General features: G+C 43.3%; 1 protein-coding gene across 3 annotated transcripts in view; it reads left to right on the plus strand.

Annotated features, from left to right (window-relative positions):
• Positions 1–12,436, plus strand: part of Kctd3 (potassium channel tetramerization domain containing 3) — a 47,595-nt gene that overhangs the window by 17,910 nt on the left and 17,249 nt on the right. For all 3 annotated transcript variants that reach the window (XM_045152306.1, XM_045152292.1, XM_045152297.1), the window contains exons 10-11: positions 5,422–5,537; positions 12,266–12,353. In XM_045152306.1, the coding sequence (XP_045008241.1) occupies positions 5,422–5,537; positions 12,266–12,353 (204 nt within the window). The remainder of the gene's footprint in view (positions 1–5,421; positions 5,538–12,265; positions 12,354–12,436) is intronic.

Raw genomic sequence — 12,436 nt, forward strand, 5'->3', positions numbered from 1 at the left:
TTGATGCTTGTTGCTGAGGTTAGCTGTCCTTTGTCTAGCGGCAGATGAGTAGATGATGCAGGCAGGGTTCTTTTGTGCTACGCCTCAGTTGTGCTGTGTGATGCTGTCACTTCTTCCATGCTGTATGTCGTCCATTTCCTTTTGATTATTGATCAATCCTCTACTGAACTAATACTGATCCAGTCACCTGTTGATAGACACTTGAGAAAGAGCAAAGCTACAGTTTATGCTTAAACAGAACCTTATAGATGTGTGCTTAAACTAGACTGTGATGAGTTTTCTGGGTCATGCTGGAACATGTGTTCAGTGTGATGAGAAATGGTGGACAGACTGCTTGCTTGTTCCTGTGTGTTCTTCTTCCCTTTATCCCCTCCCTCTTTATTTATTTTATTTATTTTGGTTTTTCAAGGTAGGGTTTCATTCTAGCTCAGGCAGACCTGGAATTCACTATGTAGTCTCCGACTGGCCTTGAGCTCATGGCGCTCCTCCCGCCTCAGCCTCACCAGTGCTGAGATTAAAGGCAAGCGCCACCATGCCCGGCCCCCCTCTCTCTCACAGTACTATGATTCAGCTCAGGGCCTTCAGTGTGCTAGGCAAGGTCTGCCACTGAGCTACATCCCCAGCCCTTTTATAATTTTTTATTTTGAGACAGAGACTTGGTAAACTGCCTTGTGTGGCCTGAACATATTCCAGAGTCCAGGCAGGCACTGCACTTGCAGAACTCCTGCCTCAGGCTCCTAAGTAGCTGACAGTGCATCATGCCTGGCTCCGTGTACATGTTTCTTCAGTTGGGAGAACTCTGCCTGCTCCACGTCCTTGTTGACACTGTCGTCAGACTTTGCGCTCTCACCCTCGCTAGCCCGTGAACATTGGTTCTTAGTGGTAATGTTAACTGATGATATTGGGCATTATTTTTAGTGTATCTGGAACAAAATGATGGGTTTCATTTCCATATGTGTGTATAACATGCTTGGATCTAGTCACATTGCCCCATTACCCTTCCCCTCGCCCTCCCTCCTCCTTGATCCTTTTGGTCTTCCCAAATAGTCCCACTTCAAGGTCTGTATTGTTGTTTGCTTTTTAAAATCTAGATTCTGGATGTGAGGGCAGACATTTTATATTTGCTTAACATGATAATCTCCAGTTTCACCCATTTCCCTGTAGACATGATACGGTTCCCTTTCATGATTGAATAATGAATTCTGTGTTGTATGTGTAGACCACATTCCCTTTATCCTTCTGTCCATTGGTGGAATTGGCTATTTCCATAGCAGGACTATCATGAATAGAGCCACAATAAACAGAGGGTATTCAGGCACCCACTTCATATTTAATTCATCTAGCGACATGGGACCCAGAACACCAAGTCAGTACACTGCCATGTCATTGTTTTACTTTTAGTGTTTGGTGGGTTTTTTCCCCTCATTTTTAGTCAGAGTCTTGGTTTTTAGCCTAGGCTGCTTGGACCTTGCTGTGTAGCTCAGGTTGACCTCACATCTGCCTCCTGTGTGCTGAGATGGCATGCATGGCCACCATGCCAGTCCTAATTGTAGGTTTTGGGGACACTGCTTGCTAATTTCCATTGTGTAACTGGACTCATTTTCATTATTAGCAGTAATTATAAGCTTACCTTCCACACCATACCCTCACCAGCATTTTTTTTATTATTATGATTAGTGATAGCCTTTCTGACTGGTGTAAAATGGGATCTCAGTGTGATGTAATTTTGTTAGCATTTCCTCACATACATGGTTCCTCTACTTAAAAAAAAAGTTGCTTTTTGGGTGCTCAGTGAGCTCTCCACCTTCATTGAGCTCAACCTGTCTCATTTATCCACTGTGGTCCCTGGAGTCTGTCAGCTCTCATTCTCAGCACCTTTTCTTTTCTATCTGGGGATGTTCTCACCATTACTTGTTACAGGTTGGATTAGTGAAACCCCTTTGCAAATCTTGTTCAGTCTCTACCCTTGTCTCGTTAGCCAGCTTCTTAGGCCAGTTCCCACTCAGTTTCTGGCCTCAGGTTTTCTGTCCCCCTCTCCTCAGTTCAAGGAAACCAGCACTGTTTACTTGGTTTTTTTCTCTGTGTTAAGATGGAAAGTATTCTTGAGCAGAAAGACAGAACACGGTGCTTTTCTCCTTCTCAAACCCTTGGTCCTCTGGTGCTGTGACCCATTGCCTTGGATCTTGTCCAGTTTTTTCTTTTGTTGTTGTAAAGTGGGCACTGTTGGAATGCCATATTATCCCTCCATCATTGATAACAGAGGCCCTCTGTGACAATTCATAAGGAAACAAATTTCAGTGTTAACACCTTTAAAATTACAGTACATTTAAGTATATGGGAAGGAAGCCTTGTGATTCCAGTTGCTGTTTTAGGTAAAGGAGATTTTACTCCTTTGTGGTTTTCAAGGGTGATAGGGAATTGTATGATGAGATGGGACAATAGTAGTTGGCTCATTTCATGTAAGAGGAACCATTTGTTATTGTAGATGTTCTTTAGAGCTTGACAGTACCACCCAAAGAAGATTGTTAGGGCGGGGGTCCGTGCAGACCTCTTGCAGCGGCTGAAAACCCTTCAGGGTGACACCGAAGCCAGCACCACTGAATTCTGACTCCAAGGCCATGCTCTGCGAGAGGACCCTTGCCTTGCTTGCGCTGTCATCTTTCCTGCAGACAGTGGTCAGGACAGGTGAGCACAAGCGGGAGTGGCCCTTCACGTGCTGTGACACTGTTCAGAATGCTGTCTTGACTTCTGACGGCCTCTACCTGCACTGGAGTGAAGTTTTTCTCCTTGTTTGTATTTCTGCCACATGAGTGAATAGAATACAGTTGGCTTCAAATGTTTTTTAAAAAGTTGGCCCAGCCAGGCTTGGAGGCACACCCCTTTAATCCCACCATTCAGAAGACAGAGGTTGGGGGAGGATTGCAGTGAGTTCGAGGCCAACATGGGCTAAAGTGTGACTCAACTTTGAAAAAACAAACAAACAAAAAAGTTGATCTCAAAACTAAAGAACATTGTAGAAGAAACAATAAAATTGTACATGATACGAAAGAATTTCTTTCTGCTTTGAAATGGAAGGCTATCTTTACCTATTTTGGTCAAAGGGTTTAGCTTATGAACTGTCAAGTATTTTATTTTACTCTGTGTTCTCAGTGGCAGGTTGGGGAGAGGTGTTGGATTCTTGTGGTAACAAATAGGTATTTATGCACACATTTAAGTATATGTACAGAAGATACTCCCAGCAGTACTTATCCATCATTTATTTCTGTTCTGTTCTTTTTATCTTGTATGTATCATCTTTCTTTTTGTGGGTTTCTCAACTTTTTCAAGACTGGCTTAGAATTTTCAAGACGCGGCACACCTAGTGGTGATATTAAGACTTGGGACAAAGTCAGCAATCTTTCTTGGCTTATGGTTTAAAACTGACCTGTTGTTTGCATTGGATTATTTCCCCTGTAAGTTCTTCAAGGCCTTAAGCAGCTTTGTTTTCCTTGGATAAATGCTGAGGAAATTGTTTATATTGGTAATCAAATACTTTTTTTGAAATAAACCAATACTTGAATACAGGTCTATAAAACATATTTTATAGATGAGACTTACTTTCTAGCATCATTGGATGAAAAGATAATTCCCATAGAATGTTTATCAAATAATTTAGATAATATTATTTTAGTGAAGGAACTAGATTATACTTTTAAAGTAAAAGTGAGTATTGAGACACTAGGTTTGGATTCATGTTTTGTAAGTAAGAAGGAACCACAAAGGCAGCAAATAAAGGTAACGTTTAGAGCCAGGATCCCGTGCAGAGTGGCCTGCTTACGTCAGGCAAGTGCAGGGCCTACATGCCATTCTGGGTGAGCCTTGGATGCTCTCTGTCCTGGGCAAGACAAGCCTGTAGTTCTGTCCTGGACATACTTGGCCTCTTTGCTGCTGATTTGGGTACTTATAGCAACCACTTTCCTTCCTGGGAGTCTCTGGGCTTTCTTCTTTCCATGTCTTCATCACGATGAGCTCCTGTAACCCTCATTTCCATCCTCACCTTTCTCACCCATCTCATCAAACTCCTTCGCCACCTGGTGCCTTGTACTCTTGCACTGCTGACCCTGGGCACCCTTCTGTGACGCTTGTATTGTGTTACAGTTGGTCGCATTTTTATCCTGGACTTAACTGTAAGTTCCTCATAAAATCAGTGTTCTCATTTCTTTTTATAAATCCCAAGGCTTTTCAATTCACTTGAGACTGAAATGCTGGGAAATAATGGGTTAAAAATAAACTCTCCATTAAAGGTTTGGATGATTGAGTATAATGTGCCTTGCAGTAGTTTTTATTTATTTGTACATGTGCATGTGCACACACCACAATTTCTTACTACAACATGTGCTTCCAGCTTTATGTGGGTGGCTAGGGTATTAAACTGGGTGAAAACACCTTTAACCACTCTGAACCATATCCCCAGACCCCTGATCTGCACTCTGCTCTTCTTTTCTTTCTTCCTTCCTTTTTTTTTTTTTTTTTGCTATTTATTTGTTTACTTAAGGTAACCATTTTATTTTTGAATTTTTATTTTAATTTTTTGAGGTAAGCCCAACAGACTGACCTTTATTTTTTCGTTATGAAAGAGAGACTTGTCTCACTAGGGCCTCCAGCCACTGTAATTGAACTCCAGACGTGTGCGCCTCCTTATGTGCATGTGCAGCCTTGTACAGGTGTCACCTTGTGCATCTGGTTTGTATAGGTTTTAGCAAGTCGGACGTGGGTCCTTAGGCTTTGTAGGCAGACACCTTAACCACTAAGCTATCTCCTCAGCCCTGTTTTTGAATTTTTGATATCTTCTGGATAGTTACAATTTCTAGGCTGTGTCTTCAGGTCTCAGATCTGTGAATAAGCTGTATTTATATTTCCTGTACATTTAAAAAAATTGTTTATTCTTGTTTATTTGAGAGTGATGGGCAGGCAGACAGAGAAAGAGGCAGAGAGAGAGAATGGGTGCATCAGGGCCTCCAGCCCCTGCAAACGAACTCCAGACGCATGTGTTCCCTTGTGCGTCTGTGTAGTGGGGAATTGAATCTCAAACCGGGGTCCTTGGGCTTCACAGGCAAGCATTTAACTGCTAAGCCACCTCTCCAGCACCTCCTGTAGATTTTATCACAGTGCAGTGGGTCTGGCCTGGATCCCAGGATCCTGTCTGTGATGTTCGCTTTGAATCTGTCAGGTTCTCATGCTGAGCAAGTACTAAGAATGTGTATCAGTCAGTGTGAGATTGCTCTGGTTCTGTGAGCTGCTTAAGAATGTTCTTTATCTCTGGTCCCCAGTGAGTATAGAGCATTCAGAGCATGACAAAAATGACTAGGTTTGAGTTCTCAGTTTAGGTTGCAGCTCATTGTGAGCTGGTGACTGATTAACCTCTGTTTACTTCATTTGAAGGAGTGTTCAGCCTTGGCGTTCCTGTCGATGCCCTCTTCTTTATTGGGAACCAGCTGGTGGCCACAAGTCACACAGGGAAGGTGGGAGTGTGGAACGCGGTCACTCAGCACTGGCAGGTTGGTTGGAACTAAAGCTTGTTGCAGAATCTTACATGTTCCTGAGTAATCCATGCTGTTCAGTTTCTGAATACATACAATATTGGATACATCAAGTGAGGAATTTGTTTCTAGATAGAAATTGTGCTATTTTTCCAGAATTTTATTTTGTAAAGTAATACTTTTCTACACTCAGGCTTGTCATTTTCCATTTCTCTGAGATGTTTTAAGTTTCATGCCAGGGACATGGAGCACGGACAGTGGGAGTCCAAGCAAACTTCACTTCTTTATCCCTGAGCTGTCCCTCAGCCCCTAAGCTTCTCTTCTTGAGTGGTGGCACAGATGCGCCTAAACATACATAACCTATTCAGAGGAGGAGTAAGCTATGTGGTCTCTAGGGTTTGAGAAGGAGATGGGATTGATAAAATGGTTAACACTTAACTCTAAAGAAAAGAAGAAAGTCAAGGACTTTGGATGGGACCCATACTTTAGGAAAATCCCAGTGGGAGTTAAGATGAAAGGTAAACTGGTTTGGGGAATCAAGCACAGGGATCCAGCAAGAGAAGCAGGGGACTTTACTTTAGTGTTCACAGAGGTGGCAAAAAATATATGTCTTTGAAAAACATTTCATAGACTTGAAATGACAAAGATGGAAGAGAGGGATGCATTTCACTCAGGTTTCTGAGTTTGGTAGTTGAGTAGCTACTAATTTTTTTTTTTTAATTTATTTATTTGAGAGCAACAGACACAGAGAGAAAGACAGATAGAGGGAGAGAGAGAGAATGGGCACGCCAGGGCTTCCAGCCTCTGCAAACGAACTCCAGACGCGTGCGCCCCCTTGTGCATCTGGCTAACGTGGGACTTGCGGAACCGAGCCTCGAACCGGGGTCCTTAGGCTTCACAGGCAAGCGCTCAACCGCTAAGCCATCTCTCCAGCCCGCTATTAATGTTTTGCATTGATAGAAAACGCAGGAAGAGAAGTAGATATACTGGTATAAGGCGAGGAAGAAATTAATTAATTTTATCTGCTTATTTGAGAGTCCTTTGGATATCCAAGTGCAGGTGTTGAGAATATAGCCAGAAGTTCTCTTCCCCCTTCCTTATGACACCGTCACACGGTCAGACTGGCTGGGCCAGAGCTTACTGTGTAGACTAGGCTAGCTTTGACAATGACGTGGTTTTCCTGCCTCTGTCTACCAAGTGGTTGGATTTCAGGCATTACCCACCACGCCAAGCTGTCTAAAAGTGCTCTGGGAATTTGGGAAGGAAGAAAAGTCTTGACATAAATATTTCAGATCCACAGTGCTATTGAGGTAATTTAAGAAAACAGGAATTAGGGCTGGAGAGATGGCTTAGCGGTTAAGCGCTTGCCTGTGAAGCCTAAGGACCCCAGTTTGAGGCTCGGTTCCCCAGGTCCCACATTAGCCAGATGCACAAGGGGGCGCACGCATCTGGAGTTCGTTTGCAGAGGCTGGAAGCCCTGGCGCGCCCATTCTCTCTCTCCCCCTCTATCTGTCTTTCTCTCTGTGTCTGTTGCTCTCAAATAAATAAATTTTTAAAAAAATTAAAAAAAAAAGAAAACAGGAATTAATAAGATTTTTCACTGAGAGGGAATAGAAAGAAAAGCCTAAATTGTAGCTCTGTTGGAACACTAGTATTCAAGGGAAAGGACAGAAGACTGCCTGCCACAGAATACATGTGAGAGGATTGAGAAATGGCAGCTGATTAAATAGTGCACATGGTGCAAATGCCTATTGAGGTTTTAGTGAGGAGAGCCTGAGCTAGATTGGAGTAACCAAGGAACTAGAAGGTCAGAGATAAGAAATACAGTTATCATTTAAGCTGTTCTGTGCTGAAACAAGTAGAAGACTGAACTAAGAACCAAAAGAATAAAGCTTTCTCTCTATATTTTTAAAGACGGTAATGCTTTTGTGTTTTTCTCTAGGCTAGTTTTAGTCAGGGGAGGGAGGGTGGACACACAAGATTTAAAGTGTGAAGATGGTTTCTGGCCCCTAAAGTGAGGCTTATGTGAAATGGAGCACAATTCGAGAGGTTAAGCATAAACCTTGTTCTTTGTCACAGATTCTGAGTTTCAGGAACAGTCCTTTATTACATTTTTTGTTTTACTTTCGATTTTTTTGTTGTTATTTTTATTTATTTATTTGAGAGTGACAGAGAAAGAGGCAGATAGAGAGATTGGGTGCACCAGGGCCTCCAGCCACTGCAAACGAACTCCATACACATGCACCCCCTTGTGCATCTGGCTAACATGGGTCTTGGAGAATCTAGCCTTGAACCAGGGTCCTTAGAGTTCACAGGCAAGCTTAACCGTTAAGCCATCTCTCCAGCCCTTACTAGTTAGGTATAAAGGTTTTGATAACTTTGAAGTCCAATACACTATACTAGTGACCATGTGGACTCTTCAGCTTTGGCCCTGTGTGAGCTGGTACTCCCTATTGGTGTATGCATGAATTCTAAACATCACTGACAAATGTATTACACATGCATGAGACCTTAGGAGAGTTGAGCTGCGTGCAGCAAACAAGCCTTATTCCCAGTGGGATTTCTTGCTGGTGTATTGCAGAGATGGTGTGTGGTGAAAGTGTAACTCCACCTGCAGGTTTCAGTGGGCAGCTCTGACTGGACGCTGCCCTCTCTGATTGCAGTGACATTACTTGCATGGCTCTGGGCCAGCCTGTAGCAAGACTTCTGCCCATGAATTGAATGGAAAGTATGCAGGGCACCCTTTGTAGTTCTATTTTTTTTAAATGTTTTTGGTTTATTTTTATTTATTTATTTGAGAGCATCAGACAGAGAAAGAGGCAGAGAGAGAGAGAGAGAGAGAATGGGTGCGCCAGGGCCTCCAGCCACTGCAGACAACTTCCAGTGCATGTCGTGTCGTCCCCCCCCCCCCCGGTGCATCTTGCTAATGTGGGTCCTGTGGAATCAAGCCTCAAACCGGGGTCCTTAGGCTTCACAGGCAAGTGCTTAACCACTAAGCCATCTCTCCAGCCCTGTAGTTCTATGTTTAAATGTAGGGTCAAGATTCATTTGAAGTGTCTGAGTCAGATAAAACACCCGATGAGTGTCTGTGTGTACAACTTTAAAGCCACTGTCAAAGTTGTTTGTATGTCAGCTTCTCATCAAGATGTCTTTAATAAGATAGAGCATATCTAATTTAGGTTAAGAAAAATGCTTCAGTTTCTTGTTCCTTTTTAAGTGTGATCTCTGCACATATAGCATGCACATGTACACAGTCATGTCTCAAAAGAAAATTAATGATGAACATACTAGTGTTGCTAGTTATTTAGCAGAGAATACAACTTTTTCATTCTCATATCAAACAGAAAATATGGAAGTTAGTCTTAGAAAGCCATCACATGTTTTTCTTCCTAAAGGGTCAGAGCGTTCTTCCTTGTTGGTGCTGGGGGTGAACATCTTGAGTCCAAGCGACTGTCTCAGTGCGGCCTCGAGTCTGATCACTGGAGAGGTCGAGCTCGTGGAGAGATAATGACCCAGACCTGCTCTCAGCGTGAGGGTCTCTGCTCTGTGGTCAGGATGGGCTTGGCTGGACATGAATTGAAAGGCTCAAGTGGTTTACCTCTTTCCTTTCCCAGTGTGAGTCATCTGTCTGTGGCATTGGTGCCTTGCCCTTGGTTGTAGCTTTATAAACTCTTCATGTTAGGAGTAGGAGTCAGGTAAGCATTTCCACAGTTCAGTGGGGCAGGAGATTGACTTGGAGACACTACACTGACTGCTGACCTGAATTCACAGGAAGGTACTAATGTAGCTGACATGAGCCTTGCCTTCCCCTTTTTGTATATAGCAGTATCAGATACAGGGCTGGTAAGATGGGCCATTGGTTAAGGCACTTTCTTGCAAAGCCTAAGGATCTGCATTCGATTCCCCAGTACCCATGTAAAGCTGGATATGCAAAGAAGTGCATGTGTCTGGAGTTTGTTTGTAGTGGCTGGAGGAACTGGTGTGCCCACAGTTACTCACTTTTATCTGTCAGTCAGTCTGTCAGTCTGTCTATCATCTATCTGTCTGTCTATCAACCAGTCATCTATCTGTCATCTTTCTGTGCTTGCAAATCAAATATTATAAAAATACCTGATAGAAATATTAAAATTACATGCATAGTATTTGTTAAATAACATTTATTCCTTTATGCATACTGAATGCCTTATATCAAAATAAGGCTCCATGGCCCAAGATTTTAGCAAAGGCAGGAGGCCTAGCTTTGTGGGAACATAGAAGTGAGACTGTTAGAAGACTCTGCAGCTTATCCAGCAGTCCTGGAACAAGGTGGTTGGACATGTTGGTACCTTTTGCAGGGGAGGGGTGGTACACAGGGCAACCTTTTGAAAACTGAGAAATTGAGATAAAAATACTCAAACTAGGAATACTAATAATGTGAATTGCAGCATACAGATATGCGTTTGTGTTAAGTAAACTGGAGAATCTCATTTAGGGACATTTACATTTCTAGATGTGGGTGTGAAACCAAAGAGGGCATGAAGGACAGCACAGAAGAAATCATTTCTTCTGAAAATACGCCGATATTTCTCACTCCAAATTTCTGTGGACCTGGGAGCAAGGGGGAAATTCATCACATGTAAAACAAAAATAGTAGTAGAACCTTTACATTCTTACTACTGCACAAAATTGAACTATTAGAAAATGAGTGAAGCAAGGCCGGCGTGGCGGGGAGCGAGGCGGAGTGAGGCGAGGCCGGCGTGGCGGGGAGCGAGGCGGAGTGAGGCGAGGCCGGCGTGGCGGGGAGCGAGGCGGAGTGAGGCGAGGCCGGCGTGGCGGGGAGCGAGGCGGAGTGAAATTGCTCACCTCGTGGCAATTGGGAAGCAGGCAGTGCATAGGAGGAAGGGGATGCGGGAAAAGGAACCCTTCAGATGCTTCCAGGGACCCCCTTCCTCCAAGTAGGTCCCACTTCCTAATGGCTTACTCCGCTGTGGACCCAGCCGTGAGGAGCCTGATGCCCTCATGATGCAGTCATGCCCAGTAGCAACAGCAGCCCTGGACACAGGAGTCTTTCTGTGCTCGGCAGGCTGGGTGACTTCAGATGAGGTATTAGAAATCAGAAGGTTGTTGGAAAGTTAAAAACAAAACAAGACAAAAAACCCCACAAATATGTAACTTTTAACTACTTAGTTGAATGGGAACAAACTAAAAGACAGTGTATTGACATAATTACTAACAGTATGTTAAGAAGTAGGATGAAAAATCAGAAAACATCAATTTGAGAAAGAGACAGAATGGTGGAATGCTAATATTTACAAAGCTAATCACTAACAGTTTTGGAGAAATGAAGAAAGACATGAATCTGCTGGTTAAAGAAATAGACGGAGTATTACAGACTCAGTGCTTAAATACATGGTGGTGTGAACAACATGTCTGCACTGCACCGAGATGTTGCCTGTGATGAGACTCCGGTTGCTGGTAGAGGAACCAGAAGACCGTGGGCAGACTGAGTATAACTCTCCTTTAAATACCAATGAGAAAGGTGTTTTCAGGTAGCAATGGTAGCTTGTCACTTAGTGGCAGCGCTAGAAGAGTTGGCTTCAGATCAGTGTTTTGAAGGGGAAGGAGTGGGGTGCGATGAGCAGCGGTTAGGAAAGAAGCTGGTATGTGTGTTGTTTGGGTAAATAATTACTTAAAAAGTGGTTGGTGAAGGTGAAAAAGAGTGGCGAGCTTGTGTGTGTGTTTGGAAGATAAACCGATCAAACTGTAATGGACAAAGTCCACCTCCAGCCCAGACTGCAAGGCTTCCAGAAGGTTCGTCTTAGCACATGTAGCAGACAGCCATTGTCGGGCCTCCTTTTCCTTCCCTGAACAAGTTCCTGTCCAGAACTGCAGGTCACGCTGTGGCACACACAATCCAGCCAGCCTGTGACCAGCACTTTGTGTAGGAAGTATCCTGTGCATCTCTTGTTGCCTTGCTTTTTGTATTATTTTCTTGTTTGTTATTTTTTGTGGGGAAACTCATACCTTTTGCTTTTTCTCTTAGTACATGTAGTAACGTATTTGCAAACTAGACTGATTTGCTTGGAAGATGTAATATTTAAGTCCAGTACTTGGGGCAGAAAGCTCACAGGAGTCTTGGCCCTATCATTTCTTAGAAAGCAGGAAAGAAGTATGAAACTAGAGACAGTTATCTCACCATTGGGCATCCAGTCCTGTCTGAAAATCACTTGCTCCATTTGTTAGTTCTGTTTCTGTTCTGTACTCCCTGTGTGATGTTGGGCTCTTCTGTGGGCAGTGCTTTTGTCAGGCTGTGAGGGAGTGAGCACAGGCAGCAAGTACTTCAGAGGGCAAGTCTGCTGTGGAGAACTAAACACTGAATAAAATCTGTAGATATGGGCTGGAGAGGTGGCTTAGTGGTTAAGGTGCTGTCCTGCGAAGCCTATGAACCCAGGTTCAATTCCCCAGTACCACATAAGCCAGATGCACAAGGTGACGCATGTTTATAGTGGCTAGAGGTCCTGCCAGGTCCATTCTCTCTCTCTCTCAAATACATAAGTAAATAAATAATGGAAAACAAAACAAAACAAAAAAACTATAGACAGCTGTCAACGATCACAGTGGCGAGTGAACTTGAAGACTGCTCATTTGCTAAACCTTATGAGAGTTGGATATTAGATATTTTTTTTAAATCAAAGCAAAACATTGAGGAAATTTAGGAAACAGAAGTGATAATTACTTGCTAACATCTTCTAACCTCCTTGTGGCAGGTTCAAGATGTTGTTCCTATCACCAGCTATGACACCGCTGGCTCCTTCCTTCTCCTGGGATGCAACAACGGGTCGGTGTATTACATAGGTACGTGCTTCAGTACTCCACAGGTTCCTACTTCAGTTATTTTATTTTTAACTGAAAAGAAGAAAACATTGCTTTTTAAAGTT

Source organism: Jaculus jaculus, chromosome 1, assembly GCF_020740685.1.
Source record: "Jaculus jaculus isolate mJacJac1 chromosome 1, mJacJac1.mat.Y.cur, whole genome shotgun sequence".
Lineage (NCBI taxonomy): Eukaryota > Metazoa > Chordata > Mammalia > Rodentia > Dipodidae > Jaculus > Jaculus jaculus.